We start from the raw sequence: 21713 nt of genomic DNA on the forward strand, positions 1-21713 counted from the left end.
ATCATAATAAATTATATTGTTATCTTGCAACATATCAGTTAATTCATAAAATCTATCAAATTATTAAATCTCATATTATTGTTTATAATATTATTAGACACTCAATAGATATCCTTACCAATATTAATTATCAATTCTATTTACTTATTAAGTAATAAGATAAGATAAGATAAGATAATAATATTAATGTCCAACAAAAGACCACAAAGGGTCTATGGGATTGAGAGTTTACAATAAAACAACAGACAATAGCAGGAGTGCCAAACGGTGATCTAGAAAAACAAGCAACAAGAAACTAGAAGAGGAAAAGAGAGGTGCAGAGAAAGACCGAGTCAAACACTAGGAGTCCTTCGATGGCAAAAAGAAATCAGTCATAGAAGGATAAGATTGCGGATGGACAGGAACCCTGATCTGTCTTTGTGAGCTCCTAGAGGACTGTCGTTGACGTAATAAACTGCTGCGGGGTCTGATAGACCTGGAATGACAAGTAGAACTGGAAGGCCTTTTCACACACCGTGAAGGAGATAAGGGTGAAAAAAAGGTAGTAATGAGCTGATCAAAGGTATGTTGATAAGGAAGTAGTAGAAATTCCTTAAAATAACAAATTAAGTGTGAACCCATACCTTTCTTTCATTATATGTATATAAAATGCCTTGTGGTGGTCCGCTGGTCACTTCTTATTCCAATCAACATTTATTGCCACCTTTATATTGTGATGCTTGATGTTGTGTATGGGGTTGAGGATTCTACTTCCTGCACTCGACACTATTTATGGGTTTGTTGACTATACTAGCAATTACCCTCGAGTCTTACCTTTCAGTCACCAATCTTGTGATTGGTCCAACTAGGTACTTGTTGTCAAACCCGGTACTTGCTCTCGCCAATAATAACTATCTTCCGCTGATCGATAGGGAAGAAAACCCAAAAAGAAAAAATGTCTTTTCATGGAAGAAGACAAAGACATGACTCTCATGCAAAGTTCTAAAAACTGTCATCTTTCAAAGATTAGCATCACCCTATGGATCTGAAATCATCTCAGGGCTTTGTCACATAGAGGCTCAGGAAAGACAGTGTTTGGAAATTTGGATGTTGACAAAGAACATTTAGGGCACTTTACGTTTTCGTGCCTCAGGGGAAGAGACGAACAAGATCATGATGTTAAGATCATTATTCCAATCTAAATTGGTGCTACTTTAAAAAAATCGTAAGGATCTGATCCCCCCTATAGTCAATGGATCAAATACTACTGATCTGAGGGTGATTTGAGGAATAGCTTAGGCCCGAACATCACTCTAGATAATCAATTTCTAAAGTTTTCTTCCAATTTCTGCCCTTTAGTATTAGGTCAGTCATATTTGTACATCCTCCAACTTGGCTCTGATACCATGTTGAATTTCATGAATCGATACAAATGTACTAAGCATTGCTTGTTCAAGGTATGTGTTTTCCAATGGCAGCAATATCACTCTGTCTATCCATTATTATCTAATTAAATAACAAATGATTATGTAATTATATAATATCTCATATATTTAACATATATTTAATTTATATCTCACACACACACACACACACACACACACACACACACACACACACACACACACACACACATATATATATATATTTCTGCACTTTAGTCTCATAATTTATCCAATTGAAGCTACCAAACATCAACAGATAATTCGTTAAAAAGCTTATTATAAAGTCAATAAAGTGAATGGGGCCAAAATACATTATCAATGAGCATTAAATGAATTATTTAAGTTGGCATGAGTTTATAATTTTATAATAAAGTCAACTTTTACAGCAAAAATAATAATTATGTCATTAAAGAGACTTACTGATGAAACCTCATGAATCGACTTTATGGAGGAATTATAAAAGCCTAAGTAATGAAATCGATCTCATTATGCATATGAAGTTTTGTCTTCAATGTTGAAAATTCCTAGGAATTGTGCTATGAGACCTAAGATTTCAGGTGTTTTCAGCAATGCAGGACAAAAGCTCTTCATTGTTTATGCAATCTTTAGGCTGTGAAAGACCAGCTGAATCATTACATGATGTGGACTTGTATGTTCAATTCTGTGAAATTGGTGAAGTATCAAAGAGTTTGGTGATCAAATAAAGGTGTGACTGCAGAGATTTCTCAAAGCTGACCTGTAGTTACGCATAGCAGCATTTTTTTGACAGATTGTAATGAACCCAAGGCATTTGAATAGCTTGCATGCTTCCATACGGCTGTCCAGTTATGGCGTCCAGCTCCTAGGGCAATACCCTTGGTTATTTGTTGTGATTCTACCTAGTATTGGACATCTAGCACAAATAGGAGGTTTCCAATCAATTTCCAAGTGATACAGTTGGATGCTAGGTTCTTATCAGCTGCAATTTAATTTCAGAATTTAATCAATAATTTCCTCTTGCATTGTATATGATTTCATTGGTTTTGCACCCTGGACCCTTGAACTGGGTCTGGGTGCAAACCAGGTTCAAATTCACAGACTCAGGTTGGGGTCCCGTGCAAAATCGAGGGAATCCCACAGGGAGCTGCACAAACCCCCAAAGATCCATGGCTGAAGGAGAAGCAATTTGAAATACTCTTCATTTTTTCTTTTAGTATATGCAGTATGTGAAAAAGTGCCAAGTTGAACAGTCTAATAATACTTGTTCAGGAAAAGAGAATTTAACTGGAAAGATAGAGATTTTTCCTTCATTTGTTTGTCAACATAACCTGGATCTTTCATCATATATATTGCTCTTATTTTTCAAAATGCTGGCATTTTTGCCTATTTAGCTTGTGAACACAATTTGCTTCTATGACTTTCAAGTTGAAGGAGAAGCAAAATTTGCTTTTTTCAAAAACTCAATTTGCACCAAGAATATTTTCCTTTTTGAAACTATTAATTTCAAGGATGTTGATATTCTTTTGAAATTTTATTTTGCACCTTCACTTAGTTATTAACAAAATAATCCATTTTGATGATTGATCAATGATGAACACTTTCATGATTCATGAACATTGAATTATATTTCAAACTTTAGTGAACTATATTTTGGATTTTCATTTTGTGATTTAGTAATTCAATGTGATGATTTTCTGTAGAATGTGAGCATAGATCAATGATCAAGTATTTAAATTTTTAATGTTTATCTTTGAGTCTTGACATTTCGCATTGATTATTGATCAAGCATTATAGATTCATACTATGAAATGATTTAGTTTTTCAATTATGTATATTTATCTTATTGTTTTGTACACACACACACACACACACACACATATATATATACTACTATACACACACAAACCCATACGAACCATAATGGAATAAAAAAATCACGAATCCACAAACCATTTCTTGTATCAGAATCCGCCCCTGAATCCGAACCAGTAACTTAGACTTAATATGAAAAGCATTTGCAGTTAATACTTTGGAAAATTAGTTTCAGATCACCTTTTGCAAGCATAGTATTTTATTGTCAATTATTTGTTTTAAAAAAACCCATAAAAAGCATATATATTATCATAATACAAAAAAAATACAAAACTTTGAAGAAAAAACCAACAACACAGATAGTCACAGAGTGGATAGAGGTTGAGCCAGCAGGGCTCATCACAGCCAATGAGAATTAAAATAGGCTAAGGGTATATACCAAACAATTATGCCTACAAAGGGGATATTACACAATTTATGACTGGCAATGCCACTCAAAACATGCATTCAACTTGAATATCAGCTTCTTTCCTTATTGGTCGGTATCTTGTCCTTTTTATTATTGACGTGACTTTGTGATGGCTCTACCAGCCCTCATCATCTTGCACGTTTCTACAACTCCTGCCAACTTAACTTTGCTTGGGCTGAAGAATTTGTAGCAAAGCCACCCAAAAGGTGCCACACGTGATGTTTAAGCCTTAAAACTTAGGGGCAGTTCATGACAGGGATCAACATTTCATAATGATTCCACCACTTGGAAATAATTTTCTTTTTTCACTTGATCACATAAACTTTTACCTTAGGTTATGAATGATGGCTGAACTAGTTACAAACTTCTGTTCTGTTTGCTGTTCCAAAATGTTGCTGATCCTTTCTGCCTTTATCCTTGGCCTCCATCACTTGCTATCATTTTCTGTTTTGTCACAATTGGTTACTATAAAATTGTCAGTTTGAAGACTGAAGTCAAGACAGTCCTAACAACCTGAGTGGGTAAACAACCAACTTGATCTTACTGCGATTGAGGATTTACTGACAATCAACTGACCAAAACAAAGGCTAAAAGCAGAGTAATAGGGGTAGCAACACAGATCAACTTGACCCATACATGTAACAAGTTTTCAAGATGACCTCCATGAGTGGTTGTTTACATTAATGACATTTGTTTCCTTGTCTGTTTGTAATAGTTACCAAAAGGGTGCTTAATTATCTAGCAAATGAGGACCTATAATTGTATTTATGAGTGTAGTTGTTTAACAGTGAATAGATACCTCTGTACCTCTGTTATAGAATATTCCAGGAGTTAAAATAGGTCCAGATTTCACCATGGAGTTTTATATCCCTAGAGGGTTTGTAACACATATTTGGGCCATTTGTATACATGGATGTTCTTTAATTTCTGTTTAATGTTTCTGTAGGTGTTCTACTCACAAGTATTACAAAATTATTGTAATAATCTTTGATTTTATTCCTAGGAGTCCATTTGGAGAACTGTTCTTATTGATCAAATGGCCAGTTGTGGATCTCTCTACTTTAAGTGCATTACACTGCAACTCTAAACTTATCCAAACCGCCAGAAAATCTGCTATTTTGTTGGTTGGTTTAAAGAATTTCACTATTATTTAGCTATCCTTCCAATTCTTTTGGCTACAGAGCATGCCCATATAGCTGTTCTGTAATGACAAGTAGGTGTGGCCACATTGCAGGCTTCTGTGACTGACTTTTGGAGACTTCATTTTGAGACCTTTTTCTGGCTATCTTTGATTGTCTAAAATCAGCATGACAATGACCAATGATTTGTTCACGAATTCAACAATATACACAAAATTTTGGATTTGTTGAGTTTATGAACAGAAAACACAATGTAAAGGAAATTATGCAGGCATTTCTGGATTTAGATTTGGCAGATTCGGTCCGATACTTTCTTCCAACCTCTGCTGTCTATTACCAGAATCATTTTTTTTTACATTTTCTAAATTCATGCTCAGCTTGCAGGCAATACTTTAGTTTTTGGATTCTAACATAAGTGTCAAAACTAAGCACCCCATTACATCCTTCTCACCAAGAGGATATTGACTTTCTTCCAATCTATGGTGTCTGAGCAGAATCATGAGTTTGTTTACTTTTTAATTATTGCTCGGCTTTGAAGCAGTGCATTGGTCATTGGATTTCTAAAATTAGTATCAAAACTAAACAGCCTGTTGTGACATCCTTCTCATGAAGGGAAATTGAAGAATTTGATGCCACTCAGATTTGTTTGTAGCATCAGTAATTGCATAGTGCATCATTGGGCCAAACATTAGAAGTTTAGAACATAATTTTGCAAATTGCTCTTTATATGCAGATACTGGAGAATTTGGAGTTGGTACAGCACATCAGGACACTATTTGTAAAACTTCAAAATGTTTTAGGGGTATTTGTTTCTGAATTTCAAGAAGCATCTTTGACTGTGAAAAATCAGGTGCCAATTTTAGCACCAATGCCCTCACCACCAAATCATGTTGAATCACCTATATTGCAGGGAATACCTGTGGCATCTATTCAAGATTATTATAATTTGATTTTCCAAGAGGACAACTCAAATTTACTAGTCAATTCCAGCAGCCCACTTGCTATGGAGTTAAGAGGTCCAAAGACTCAACCCTGCCTCTTGGCTTCTGCATGCAGTTCTGATACTTCAGCCACGATATTAAGTCATTCATCTCCATTACAGATTAGTACTCTGCAATTAAGAGGCTCCTCACCTACGGTAAACAACTATCAGGGAGGGAAAGCTGTAAGAAAAACAATTCCACCATCAACTTACAGGGAAATGCATCCTTTTCAAGTTGCAATGCAAACACTAGTACCCTCATTTGATCATCAGAAGACTCTACATGCTGCTCCAGGTCAAGCAAAAAGCTGTATGCCAACTATCACCAAAAATATTCAGAAAACTGATTTTCCATGGCAGTTTGATTCATCAGTGATTAGTGGGAAAAATTCAATTCAGCATCAGATGCATGGTAGCTTAAAATCTGCCAGTGAACAAGGATCTACCCAGAAATCACTTTGTATAGCTGAAACAAATGTGGGTGGAAATCTCTTGGCAAGTGGACTCACTGTTGCAATCAAGGATGAAAAGGCAACCAAAAAAAGGTTGTTTAATGAACATGATCCGTATCTAAAGGAATTAAAACATGCCAATACGATGTCTTCACTTCAACCCTGCCAGAAAGGAGTTTATCATCCTGGAGACACCTCAGCGTATTCAAAATCATCTGTGCAACTGCAGATCAATGAGATAGTAGCAGCAGTGGATATAACTCCTATAGCTACGGGTGAGACAGATATTGACAAAGCCACTGTCTTTGCTTCTCCATTGTCTTTAGTGGACACGTGTACTTCTGGCTTTAATTCAAAACATTTATCGAAAGTTTTGGCTAATGTTACAGAAGAACCTAAAACGGAAGTTCAATGTTGTGATATTGCACCTTTTGGGAATGGTGTAACTTTCTCAGAAGAAGTCAACTTAGAACAGTGCTGGAGAACAGAAATTTTGGAAAAAGATGAGCCACCTATACTCCAGAATGGTTCTCCTCATAAATTCAGCTACACTGCAGTTGGCATGGAAGACATGGGAATAAGCCTTGCTGAGTTTTCAAGCTTAAAGAATGATCAATGGGAAAATACATTTCAAGGTGAAAATAAGAACTTTGAATCACTAAGAAAAGATCAACATGATGATTCTCAAGACATGCTACAATTTTCTGCTTGTAATGAGGATTCCAAATCATTAGAACCGTACCTAACTAAGTTTCAGGATGGAGATATTTGGGATGAAATGCTATTGCCAAAATGGAATTTAACTAGTCCTGATTCAAGAAATCAATCATTTGAGCATTTGCCTTGTTCAGTATGCTGCTCTGGAATGGATATCGGTGGTAATATGAATAAATCTACTGAACTTGCATTACAATCTCTACCTGATACTGATTCTGGGCATCTCTTAAATACTGTAAATGGCAACATGGAGCTGAATGTTTTCCAAATACAAGATGACGATATCTCTGATAAATCTACAGGTTTTAGATTAAGTACCAAACCATTTCTGTATGACCCATGCTTAACAGGAGAAATCAGTAAGTATGAACAAAAACAAACTGACTTGATAGGCATTCCTCATATTGAGCCAAATCTGGACAAAATATGTTCAAATTGCTTGGCTTCATCTTACAATTTCCAAGAAGGGGAAGCTATACAAGAATCTCTGTCTAAGGTTCCTCTAAATATTCAGTGCGAGACATGGATTAATGAAGATGGTAACAGAAGTCACGAGGAGCTGAGGATTATGAATTTGCAGAAGTTTGAAGAACTAGTCAAAGAGAATAGAAAGAAAGCTGGACCTGGAGACAGTGCTAAGCTAAGGCCCAAGGACAGACAACAAATTCAAAATTGTGTTAGAGAATTACGGGAAATTATACCTGGTGGAACTAAGGTGACTTTGTAAGCGTTGCTTTTATTTGATGCAATCCTTTATCCTTCTAAATTATTATGGTAAAGCCAACTTTAAAATATCAATATTGTGCGGTGAAATTCAAACAATTTTGCACCTATTTTTAAATTTTTTATGTTGAACTCAACCAGTGCAGTATTGATTTTTTACTGGAACGAACCATCAAGCATCTGAATTTCTTACAGTGTATAATGAAGCATGCTGATAACTTGAAGATTAGTGAAGAATCAAAGGTGAGGTTTCTTCATGAAAATATTTCAATAGGAAAAAAAATGTTAATTATTTCCTTAAATGAAAAAGATGCCTATCTGTTGCTAATTGGTTCTCACTATATTTCTCTCTCTTATCTACGGTAAGGATATGTTATACATGCATAGAAAACATTATCCATCAGTGCCATTCACTTAAAATGTTATTGATAAATTTTCTTTTATATGAAATATTTTCAAAGTTAGGAAGTGAAAGTTTTCTTGCCTGTCAATATCCTTTCCACCTGCCTTCTTCTCAAATGTTCATTCTTCCTTTCTGCATTATATTTCAAATTAGAAAAATATTTATGAGGCAATAATTTCAGACATAACCTGAAACAGTCAATGTGAATGGCCTATGCATAATTTATAAGATTTTAAGTGAGTACCTAATAAAATTGTAAGTTGAATATGGCAAAGAACCCTAAAAGCTATAAATTGTCAAAATATGAATAATCATTCCCCTTCAATTGTTATAAAATACTCTGTAGCATGTGCAATGATGTTTTAAGAGAAGGCTCTGTACATAGAAGACTGCTGCAACATAAGGTAGAAGCAAGAGGCTCCAACTATTAACAAGCATTTCTCATAAAGTCCATATTCAAGGTCACTTCAAAAAAAAAAAAAAATCTTTCATTGTGGTCCAACTTCGTTTGTAAAGTCTCTATTTTTAGGTTCTCTAGTCGTGCATTGTCGTTGACTATTTGTGTTTCTATTAGCATACTCCAAGAGGTGATTTGATGATTCCCATGAGCTCAAATGGTTTAAACTACAAAGTAATGAGAATCAGGATCGGAATTGGCAAGGCCGAATTGATTCGCGAATCTGCCATGAATCAGAATCAAATCAGCCACGAATCAGCAAATTTAAAAATCCTTTGAAGTTTAAAGATTTTAACAATTTAAAACTTATTTCATACACCCTTTATTGAATATAACTTAAAGACACTATAACATCATGAAATAGAAGTTAACCTACATAAATATGGAACAGAAGTGATAAATCCATCACATATGTAATTATGTTACATGTAAAATGTAAATTGAAGGCTGTAGGTGAAGTAAATAGAAATCATAAGATCATAATGATTCAAATCATAGAATGTATGCAGGATGAAGATCCATAAGACATCAAATCATAAATGTACATAAGAATCTAAGGTGAAAATCCATGAAATATATGTATGTAAGAATCTAAGATGAAGATCAATAAGACATCAAATCATAAATGTATGTAAGAATCTAAGATGAAGAAACTCTCTTCTACTCATGCTAAACAATTAGAAGTTCCTTTAGGGTTAAAACAAAGAAGAAAGGCAAAAAAAATACTTTAAAAAGTGTTTATTAAAAAAATGTCCTCGCTTTTGGCTGCCCGTGCCGATTCATCAGGCCGATTCATGTGATTTTTTGCATGAATTGGCAATTCATGGCAAAAAATCAGCTGAACCAATTCACGACTCCAAAAAAATCATCATGCTTGAATCGAATTGCCAAATTGATGATTCTGGCAATTCTCGGAACTATGGTTTAAAGGGATCATATGAAGTTTTTAGATGTTATTTCCAACTTTTGGTTTGGGTTCCATGATTTCTAGAGGGAGCATCTATTTATAGTAAGTTTTTGGTTGGCTCCATTTGTCACTATTCTTCATACGGATCACTTTAGTGTGATCAGATTTTGATTCTCATGCATTCTGTAATGTCCCTTTTCGAGGACATTAAAAAATTACTAGCCCAACTTATAAAATAATTAAAAGTGACTTTGAATTTAAATTAAAACTATTTACAAAGTCTCCCTTAGTAAAAAAGGAGAAAAGGTGAGAAGGGGAAATAAGACAAAAGGTGGAATGGGAATTTGAAGAGTCATTGTTAGGTATCACAAGAGGAAGTCTCATTCATTTTGGCCATGCTTGGATATTGATTTGGTTTGAGATTTCTCTTGGAGAAATTAAGGAAGCTTCAACTGCTATTCAAAATTTTAGGATGCAAACCCTCAAGCTCTTATTGGGTGGATTGAACGTAGCTCTGATTCATCATTTGTGGTTGACAGTTGCATACCAGGTTCATTTTTGGTTATCCAATATGACTATAATCACTGTTTTTACAATTGGATTGTTATTGTATTGCTGAAAACTATAATGCAATAACATTTTGAGTAATTTCTACGAGCATTTACTAGTTAGTATTGATAGTCTTCATTGCATAACTTATCTATTCATATTCTAAAAATTATTGTGGTAAAAATTGGGGAGAGTATCTGGGTAGGATATTTGAGTGGTATTAGAGCATTGAACCTACTATCCTGTTGGAAATAATTAGAGCGTTCATCTGATTTCAATTGCCAATATACAGATGGAAAAATGGGTATCTGCAATTTCAAAGTTGGAAAAAACAAAGTATAGTTGCATAAAATATATCTCAAGCTTGTCGTTGCTGCTAAGGTCATTTCAATTTTCAAATTTATTATTTGATATTCAGCATTGGGGCCATTATTTGAGGCATATTAAAAGATTATGTTGTGAATTGTTAATTTAAAAAAAATTGCAAGCCTTATTATTTCTTGCTGGCCTTAGATATCATTTGGAGCTTATATCTTATTTTTGATAAACAAAAATATTTGCCTCAACTGAAAGAGATGCACAGATATTGGCAAACTCTGGGTATTATGAAAATTTAGTGGCTTATAAAGATTGAATTAGAGTGTTGTGGGAATATTCTAAAAATTGTGAAGTATCAAGAAATCTCATTGTCAATTTCGACGGAGCCCCATGAGGCTCCTTATCATTCATGAGGCTCCTTATCATTGGTTTTATAGAGTTGAAGATCAAAAGAAGAAACAACAGCTCTTCTAAAGTCAATAAAATAATTGGTTTATTACATTCAAAGATTTTCTTATGGCCTCGTGGGCTTGAATACTCATTTGAGGGACACTAGTAATCATGTTTGATAAACAAAAATATTCGCCTTAGCTGAAACAGATGCACTGATATTGGAAAACTCTGGGTATTATGAAAATTTAGTGACTTATAAAGATTGAATTAGAGTGTTGTGGGAATATTCTAAAAATTGTGAAGTATTAGGAAATCTCATTGTCAATTTTTGTGGGAGCCCCGCGAGGCTCCTTATCATTGGTTTTACAGAGTTGAAGATCAAAAGAAGAAACAACAGCTCTTCTAAAGTCAATAAAATAAACGGTTTATTATATTCTAAGATTTTCTTATGGCCTCGTGGGCTTGAGTGCTCGATTGACAGACACTAGTAATCACAATTAATTCTGTTGTGGTTCTAAGCAAGCTCTTAATCTTTGTCATAGTTGTTATGGTGAAGCTTGTTATAGCTACTTGCACGTTAATGGTGCGTTTCTATTAAGACAATGAAGTAGTCGACATAAGAATTTGGAGCATCTGACCTCTTACAACATTGGGTTACTAAATTGGGCAGGTGTCACTAGTGTTACTAAAGCCGGCAAGAGAAGAATCGGACTAGGAACATCTTTGGTATTGCAATTGAAATAAGAGATTTGTAATTGAATGGGAATATCATTATCTAGCAGAGGTTTTCCTTCCAATAAACGATATTTGGATATCTGCAAGTCAGAAAATTATACTTTGAGATCCCTATCCAAAAACGCCTATGCATTTCTAGCGCAAGGAGGAGTTTTAAACAGGTAGGGCTAAGGGTACACCTAACTATTCAGACACCTTGCTAAGTAAACACAACAGAAGAAAACACACAGAGAAGTTACAAATGTTTCAATTGTGAGCGAATGGTGCTACAAATGTTTCAATGTTTCTTAAGGGAAGTTAGGAAGCATCATTCAAACAAGATGAAAACTTGCATGAAAAATGTAAAGTTTCTTACCAATTTTCAAATATGAAGCTGACTGATGCACAACTTTTGATTGCAAGTATGAACATTGATGTCAAAGAATAGATTTTCATTATAATCTGTATTTGTTAGTACAAAAATAAAAGAGATAATAAAATGTTCTTGAACTTGAAATGTTAATCGATCCTTTGATGTGCTTGCATTAATTGGTTCGATGCCTTGTTATGTCGGGCAGATCGAATATACATATAACACGAAGAGGTGTAAGGGTGAATGGGCATGTGTCTGAATGGAGACATGACCATTCACCATTAAACTGATTCATTGTTTGTTTATCATATCCGATTTTAATTAGACTTAACACAAGTCTTAAACATGTATAACTGATCATAATGAACTCAATTCATAGGCAGCCCAATAAATAGATCAATAATGATCTTTAATTAATAAGTTTTGATCATGTCTAAGATGTGATCTCAGATAATATATACGTTCATCGGTTTCAACTGTATCGATCATATGTATATATAGATCCAGACCACCATTATTGTTAGACCAAAGCTACATGCTTTAACAAAAATAATCTAAGTCACAAGTTTCAAATTTGAATTTGGTTTCGGAAACTATAACATTCGAATGAAGTTCGGGAAGAGTAAAAATTCCAAAAAAAAATTGAATTAAATTTGCCTTATATAATTTTAATTATTTTTAAATGTATGTAATATATCCCATAAACTATCAAAATAGTTAAATTTGTTGAATAGATTTGACAATTTTATAAGCATGATGACACGTTAATAAAGTATAAAACATTAGAAACATGTGAAATCACAATTGCAAAGATGCAATTTCATTGCAAAGGTACAATCAAGAGTCAAGACTTCATATCTTCAATAAAGCTCTAACTCATCAAGAGCACTTGGCTCAAATGGTGTAGCGGCATCATCAATATTACTACCTAATTCTTCATTAAAAAAGTCAGGCTCATCTACATCTAGTACTGCTATGTCTTCTAAAGTTCGTTATTTTGAAGAAGATGACTCATTTGCTGATTTGTTCATGAGCAATTTTAAATTGCTGCAAACATAGACAAGATCTCTCATCTTTTCAAACAACAAATTGTTCCTCTTTTTGGAATGGATGTGGTCAAAGCAACTCCAATTTCCCTCACAAATTGACGAATTTGCTCCTTGACTCAATATTCGAATGGAAAATTGCATAGTTCCGAGAATCACGGCAATTCATGCAATTCAGCGATTTGATTCAAGCCAAACGATTTTTTGTGAATAAGTGAATCGAATTAGTGATAAAGGGTTTATGAAATAAGTTACTAAATCTCAAGGATTTTTTAAATTTGCCGATTCATGGCCGATTCGATTCCAATTCATGGTCGATTCAGGATTCTATTCAGCCTTGCTGATTCCGATTCGATTCCGGTTCTTGTTACTTTGGTTCAAAATTGTTGAAGTTCAGGAGTTTTTGCCCCATAGCTCATCTACCATCTATAACCATGTACCTTATCTCGTGCCATATCATATTTGGTTGCTCCTATTCTGTAATGGCCCTTACCAATAGGCCACTAATAACCACTAATATTGAACTGTGAAATTTCGTCAAACACTTGACATGCAAACTAAACATAGTGCTGAAAGTAAAATGCTGAATAAAGGAAATTGTTGTGCAACAAATCTACTCATAATAGCTGATGTAAAAATAGTGCCAATATATTCGTTCAATGATAACCAAATGCTTTTACATATGATATGCGATTTTCAACTCAAAGCATTACAACATAGCACATTACAAACAAACCCTTACTAGCTGAATGCAACTGAAAATTTCTTGCAACTACAAACTAAAATGAAAGAACCTGGATTGAGCAGATGCTGGAGACTAAATGCTGAAGACAAAATGATGAAAATGCAACTCCAACCTGCCCTTAGATTTGCTGACCGTACGGCCTGCATGTATAGCCGTACATGTACGGCTCTTGGCAAAAATAAATACTGGGCTGAAAGGTGCCAAAAATGGCATAGAAATAATCGCCAGGCTCTAAGGAAAATTCTCTCATAAAATAAAAATCAAACTCCCAGCCAACAGTGAGATATGAGCAAAAATGTATCTCCAGGCTGAAAATCGAACCTTGCTGGAAATGTCTAAATACGAAATAAACCCAAATTGAAGTAGCTGAATACCACTTCCAAAGTGCAACCCTTCAAAGGATATTTCACCTCCTCAGTTATGCAAATCCTTAGGAGACTCCGTTCATAATGATCAAATGACAATTAGTAGTCCAAGATGGCGCCACAAATGCTCAAATAGAAAAGTAGTGTAAACTCAAGTCATGGGATGTCCAAATGAGAGGCCAAGCACGCTATTTATTCACTTTCCTAAGAAGCCACTAAGAACTTCTAGAAGTATCCATAAAATATTCTTATGAAATTCCTTTGTAATGCACTTTTATATAAATAGTGACTTTATAAAATAAAAAGTGCAACTCAACTCAAAATTATAATATTTTGGCCCCACATAACACAACATAAAAATATGATAAACCCTATCTCTCTAAGACCAAAATAGACCATCAAATCCCTAAATAATCATCAGAATGACTCTCTCACCAAAATCATCTGCCTACGAGAGTCCATGATAGGCAAATTCACTGAAAAATAGCATGTCACTAAAAAGGGGACATGACAGTCCACCCCTCTTGAAATTGCTTGCCCTCAAGCAATCTCAAAGCTAGATGTTGCAAAACATCTTCTCCCTCCCATGTGGCATCCTCCTTGGGTAAATCTCTCCACTTCACAAAGTACTCTCTGATAGTCCTCCTACAAAGTTGTCTCTCTCTACTATCAATGACGTACTCAGGAACAAGAACCAATTTCCCTTCATCATCCAATGGAGGAAGAACTGTTGAAAGCACAACATGCTGACCCAACGCCTTCTTGAGCCGTGACACATGGAAAACATTGTGCACCCTGCTATCTGTTGGATGCTCAAGCTCATAAGCCATCTCACCTATCCGCCTGATGATCCTGAAAGGGCCATAGTATCTAGGCTTAAGCTTCTCTGACCCCCTCTTCCTGAGAGTAGACTATTGGTAAGGCTACAGCATGAGGTAAACTATGTCACCAACCTCAAAACTTCTCTCTGTCCTCTTCTGATCTGCACACTGCTTATGCTGATTTTGTGCTCTAGCAATATTATCTCTGAGAGCATCAAGAATGTCCTTGCTCTTTGAAGCAAATCCCCAGCACGAGGAACTCTAACATCACTCATAAGTAAATCAACAAAGCTGGGTGCATTATAGCCATATAGTGCTCTGAAATGAGTCATCTGAATAGACATGTGATAGGTAGTATTATAGCAATACTCACATAAATAAATCCATCTAACCTATGCTTTCTGCTGACCAACCACATAGTTCCTCAAATATCCCTCCACCCACTTATTTACTATCTTTGTCTACCCATCAGTTTGCGGGTGGTAACTGGTGCTAGGTGTGAGCTCAATGCTGTAATGGGCACCCACTGGTTATAACTTCGTGAAAGACTTTGCAAGAAAGCTCTGATACCACTGTAATAACTCCAATAGGTTATAACTTCTTCAAACACCAAAAATCTTTATACTTCAGTTGTTTGACATTTCGTCAAACACTTTGCAAGCAAGCTCTGATACCACTGTAATGGACACCCAGGAATTCCCAAAAGCTGAACCAACTGCTGAAATTATATTAATTCTAAAAATGCTGCAATCAAGTACAAAGAGATGTATTCCAAAGGCCAAACCCTAAGGAAATGACGTCTAGAATGTTACAACAGAGAATGAACGTCCCCTATTGCCAAAAAAGAGTGTGATTCACACATCCAAGCTGTTATCAAATGCAAGTCATAATCATTCGATACCATAATCCCATGCCAAACAATGAGACTCTCACCCCTATTTATCCTATTCCTTCACCCTTCTAGAAAGAACTAAAACATTAATTAATTGCAGGTGCTAGAAGCTTCCCCCTTCCAATAATTAATGCACTCTCTAGAAACTCCTCTCTTGCAATAATTAATTGTGCTTCTAGAGGCTTCCACTTTTCCAATATTTAATACACACTCTAGAAGCATCTCCTTTGTAATACAATAATTAATTAAATTAATTAAATATAAATCCACCTTTTAATTTTAATTTATTGAATGACTTTATAAGAAATTAATTTAATTTCTTCTTATCATCCACTTAGACTTTGGAGAACGTGAAGGCCAAAAGATGGGATCATTACAAATCCGCCCTCAAGCTCACACTTCACGAGAATAGTTTCCCGAAGAGAATGTGATATTTTCCACCAAAGATGCAAAACACCAAGCCGAACATCTTGGAATATGCGACGATTCCTCTCCAACCAGAACCTCCTTTACATATCCAGAACAGACCCCTCTTCACCAACATCGCACCTGTCTTCAAAGTATGCCAAACCATTGAGCCACGACCTTCAAGAGGAAGTGCAGAAACAGAGCAAGGATCAGCACCATGAAAATATTTATGAGTGATAATACGAGCCCAAAGTTGATGTTGTCCAGAGCACCATCGCCAATAAAGTTTAGCAGCCAAAGCTTGACTACTCAATAGAGCAGATCGAAGACCAAGACCACCCTCCTTTTTAGGCCTACAAACAGTTGCCCAATTAACCAAGCTCCATTTAGTACTACGCAAATTACCACTCCAAAGGAATTGTCGAGAAAGAGCATCAAACTCCTTGAGAAAGTAAATAGGTGCAGCATGAACCATGCTTCTATAAGTAGTAAGAGCTTGGATAACAGCTTGAAGAAGAGTAACTCGGGTAGCAGTAGAAAGCCATCTATGAGTCCAATGATTTACCTTATCCTGAAGCTTGGTAATCAAATTTTGCCAGAAGAGACGTGGCTGCCTGGAAACAGCAATAGGAATGCCAAGATAAGTCAAAGGAAGTGAACCTATTTGAAACCGTAGGATAACCACAATCTTGTGTTGAATAGAATCAGGAGTGTTAAAAAAGTAAATGAAAGATTTGTGCTCATTAACTTTCTGGCCTGAAGCTGCCAAATAAACGTCCAAAGCATGTCGAAAGGCTTCAGCTTCCTTGATCCTAGCAAGACCGGCAAGAGCAGAATCGTCAACAAATTGAAGATGGGAAAGAGAAGGTAAGCCATTACCCCACCGCTAGCCTTGAATAGAATTCTAGGACACCTGATGCTTAATGAATCTGCCCAAGCCTTCAGCCATGATGATGAATAGATATGGGGAGAGAGGGTCACCCTGGCGGAGGCCTCTAGAAGCACCAAATAGTTGAGAAGGATGACCATTAATAAGAACAAAAAAAGAGGTAGAAGTAACACAACTCATAATCCAACTCACCCAGTCAGAGCTAAATCCAAAAGAAAGAAGAATACTCCTTAGGAAGCTCCATTTAACTCTATCGTAGGCCTTAGCCATATCCAACTTAACAAACATGGCTCTCTCCCTTGAAGTAGCCATAGAGTGAATAGCCTCAGTAGCAATAACCACCCCATCCAAAATTTGTCTGCCAGCAACAAAACCACCTTGTTCTTCTGAGATAATAATGGGAAGCCACCTTTTCAGTCTCTCAGCAATCAGCTTAGTAATAACTTTGTAAACCACATTACATAAGGCAATTGGTCTAAAAAACTCCAATTGATTAGCACCCTCTCTCTTAGGAATAAGAGTCAAGAATGTAGAGTTCAAAGCTGAAAGCATCTGCTTGCTAGCATAGGATTCTTTAACCACCTCCAACAAATCATGATTAATGATGTCCCAAAATTCCTGAAAGAATTCAACTGGAAAGCCATCAGGACCAAGAGCCTTCCCCTTAGGCATGCCAAAGACCACCTCCTCCAGCTCTTCCAAAGAGATAGGACGCATGAGATAATCATTCATTTCCTGAGTGATAAGGGAAGGAATACAGGACAAAATAATATTTTCTTCATTATCAGCAGGAGGAGAGTCCTCAGAGAAGAGGGTAGAGAAGTACAAAATAGCCTCCTGGAACAAAGCTGGCAAGGAATTCAGTTGGATACCTTGAGAATTAACCAAAGAAGAGATAGTGCTCTGATTCCGGCGAGATTGCACTATTTTATGGAAAAAGGCAGTGTTTCGATCACCTTCCTGGAGCCAATCAACTCGAGCCTTTTGCTTCCAAAAAATTTCCTCTCGAAGTTCCCATTCTTCTAGAGCTCTAGAAGCAAGGGATTCAGCCTGGCCAAGATCCTCTGAGAAACCTCGATCTATAATCTCCTTTGTGATGACATCAAGATCTTCTTGAGCAAGCCTCTTCATAAAGTGAAGGTTCCCAAAGCATTCCCTATTCCATATCTTGAGCTGCCTTTTAACATATTGAATCCTTTTAGAAAATGAGAACATTGCAGTACCATATGCAGGAGCACCATCTTTCCACCAACAAAAAACAAAATCATGAAGAGAGGAGTCACGAAGCCACATCAACAGGAACTTAAAAGGAGGATGCTTCGGAACATCAGCCCCTATAGTGGAAAATTTGATTGGTCAATGATCTGAACCCCTCCAATCAAGGATTTCTGAAGAGATAGTAAGGGTGCCACTAACCCAGAAGCAAGAAACAAGAAATCTATCCAGACGTTCTGAGATAGCAACAACACCAGTCCTACAATTATTCCAGGTATAGAGACCATTAGAAGGCTTAACATTAGAGAGATGCAAAAGAGATATGTGTTGCCGAATAAGAGCAGAAGAAGGCCCCAATCTAGCCAAACCACCATGCTTCTCTTCCAAACTTAAAACTGAATTGAAGTCCCCTGCTAACACCCAAGGATGATAAGGATGACAATTTCTAACATATTGAATATGTTCCCAAAGTTCCTCCTTTCCCACAAGATCAACAGGTGCATACACATTAGTAACCATGATTACCTCTCCTGAGTCTAGAGCAGAAGCTACCATAGAGAGAGCTGAGCAAGAAGACATCCAGCCAAGAGGAGAAATTTTTTGAGGATCCCAAAATATAGCTAAACCACCAGCACTGCCTGTTGCCCCAACACACTGGCATTGGCCACGAGACCAAATACTAGAGGCATGTTGGACCATAGACTCCACAGAGAGCTTAGTCTCTTGGATACAAAAAACATCAGGACTATGATCAACCACCAAGTTATGAATAGCCTTTTGTCTAGGGATGCTATTCAACCCCCTTACATTCCATGAGAGAATAATCATCATTGGGTAGAATTGGGAAAATGAGAATCCAAAGGTTTCACTGAACCAGACTCAATCAATATATCTCCTGTGAGTTTAATCTTCTCTTGGTCTGTTTTGCGCCCACTCCTTAGAGGGGGAGTAGAAGAAGCCCGCTTAAATGGTCGAGGCAACAACCCCAAGGGGAGAGGAGATCCCTTGCCCTTACCTGATGGTAGCACATCCTTAACCAAGTCAGCCAAAACAACATCATTATCTTCCAACACTGCAGGAGTCACCAGAGCCTCTGTCACAGGAGCTACAGGAACCTCACAGTTCTGATATACTACAATTTGAGATGCCCCACAAGCATCATTAGGAACAGATCTCTCATCTGGGCAAACTGGATAAGAAGAGATAGGAGGAGGAATACCCTCCTCTAGAACCATACTATCCAGCACCTCAAAGCAGTTAAAACCTGAATCAAATGATCTTTCTTTCAAAGGCCTCTTTTGACCACATCCCTTAGCTCGAGGGCGAACAGGGGTAAATCCATCCTTATCCTGCATTTGAGACTTACCCTTACCTGTAGCATCTTGTGGGTTCATCCCCTTGGTAGTATTAACCATTTGAGATTGTCCTATCCTTCATATCTTTGACTATACTAGTGGAATTCATTATGTTAGTGTAGGCTCAGTCAAAAAAAGAATGAGACTCCCTTCAACATAGCCTCCTCTACCATGTCTCTTTGTTGTGTCTTTCTACATTCTAAATGTCTTTATTGTTGCCTTTCATTATTATCCTTATCCTCAAATGTTGCTTTGCTTTACTTCTTTTTCTTTGATCTCGATCTCTTCTCTCCTTATGTGCTTCTCCCCTTTTATCTATCTCTACTTTATTTTTTCTTCATTTTCCATTTCTTCTCTCCCTTTTTCTCTTCATCCTTCCAAGGCTTCTTCTCCACCTTTTTGTCGACAATGACAAAGGGTTAAATGCAATTCATAACCTGTCAAGCACAGCTTTCTATAGTCTTTGAGCACTATTAAATTTTTCCTTCCATTACTCTTTCAACTTTTTGAGAGTTAGTGTAATGCCCACCCATAGTTTGCTTTTCCATTATATTTACCAAACTTTGTTTATGCCTATTTCATGGATGTGTTAGTTTCAAGGATATTATTTCATAATTTGGACTAGAGATATATCAACGATGATTACTTAGTTGACTATATTTTACATGTTGATTGATGATTATAATTACTAACGCATTAATGATGCTTTAATGGTTCTTAGTAAATATGATTATTTTCTAGATGATATCAAATGATGAGTATTTTATACCCAAGACTTATTATGATACTTACCCATACTTGTATGTGTATGGTGCATGTGTTTGTTTTATCTTTCTATTTGTCGTGTTTGATGTGGTTAAGAGAGGGAGTCGTAGTCACCTGCTAGTCAGGATCTACACAATGTACCACTCTCTGTCATTGCTTATTTAGTTTAGATATATTTATATATACGTACATATTCGAATTTTATGCAGGATTGTAGGTACTACGCATCGACTTCCCTGAATTGCCAGGATGAGTGTGCCCTATAACAATAACTCATTGGTAAGAATGGGGAGATAATGTTCAAGTCCAATCCCAACCATAACCTAAATACTTGTCCTGCAAGGAGGACTCGTAACTGACTTTCCACCATTTTTAAATTCGTGAGTTTATCTTTTGTTTGTGTTGTTTAATTTTGAGCTTTGGTCTGTTTTGGTAATGATGCTTTTATGTGGATTTCGCTATGTGATTTATTTGGTAAATGATTTAATTATAATATTTTAGTTAATTATATAATATTGAGAATTATTAAATATTATTTGATTAAAAAAGAAAATATTAAAGCATGAGAATATTTAATTGATTAAAAAAAGCTAATTAAATATGTGCTTTAATTTAAAAGTCTTAATTTAGAAAATTTGTTAAAGAGAAATTAGAATATGATAATATTTAATTAATTATTAATTAATTAAATATGTACTTCTGTTTAAAAGATTTAATTAAAAAGTCTAATTTAAGAAGTTGGACAAAAAGAGAATTAAAATATTAAAATATTAAAGATTTAATATTGTTTTATTATAATTTTTTATTTAGTAATAATTAAATTAGAGTTGCATTTAAACAATGAGCTTTGATTATTATTATTAATTTAAATAATAAACTATGCTTAAATTAGTACTTGTACTAATCAATAAATTGGAGGAAAATAAAATATAAAAGAATGAAATTTAAAGATAAAGTTATAGTTCTAATTGTGGCACAGATATATTTATTTAATTTAATGATAATTGTTTAAGAGTTTTATTTTAATAATAAACTCTAAATAATGTTATTAGTTAAATTAATAAATATATTTTTATTTTTTATTTTGTTGGATTGGTAAATGGCCGAAGCCTAGATTAGTTATTGTTATTTGTTATAATTAATTATTTTTGTGTTAAGCGAATTCGAACCCAAGACCTCCCACACGAGAGGCTCACAAGTTACCGTTGTGTTGTAGGTCGTTGCCTAATTAATAGATATATTATTAAAAATGCTTTGAAAATTAATTAAAGAGAAAAAGCTAATTATTTAATTTAAGATATTTTGTAATTAAATATCTAAAAGAGTTATGCATGAAAAGGTAAAAGGTAATAAAGTAATAAACAGTAATTGATCAGTGAGTTCCGTCGTGTAACGCCACGC

At 35.5% G+C, this 21713-nt stretch overlaps 1 protein-coding gene across 12 annotated transcripts in view; it reads left to right on the top strand.

Moving 5' to 3' along the window:
- LOC149563505 (transcription factor EMB1444-like) overlaps positions 1–21713 on the top strand; it is a 187038-nt gene that overhangs the window by 158175 nt on the left and 7150 nt on the right. For 2 of the 12 annotated variants that reach the window (XR_016364075.1, XR_016364076.1), the window contains exons 7-8: positions 5557–7689; positions 7844–7940. Coding sequence is in view for 8 of the 12 variants with exons in the window: in XM_089826724.1 (XP_089682850.1) it covers positions 5557–7697; positions 7844–7940 (2238 nt within the window). In the remaining 4 variants the exon portion in view is untranslated. Of the gene's footprint in view, positions 1–5556; positions 7698–7838; positions 7941–21713 lie in introns of all 12 variants that reach the window. The other 10 variants (XR_016364072.1, XR_016364073.1, XM_089826725.1 and 7 more) reach the window with 6 other exon arrangements.

This window comes from Cupressus sempervirens, chromosome 4, assembly GCF_028749045.1.
Source record: "Cupressus sempervirens isolate cs-2001-9-10 chromosome 4, ASM2874904v1, whole genome shotgun sequence".
In the NCBI taxonomy this organism is placed as follows: domain Eukaryota; kingdom Viridiplantae; phylum Streptophyta; class Pinopsida; order Cupressales; family Cupressaceae; genus Cupressus; species Cupressus sempervirens.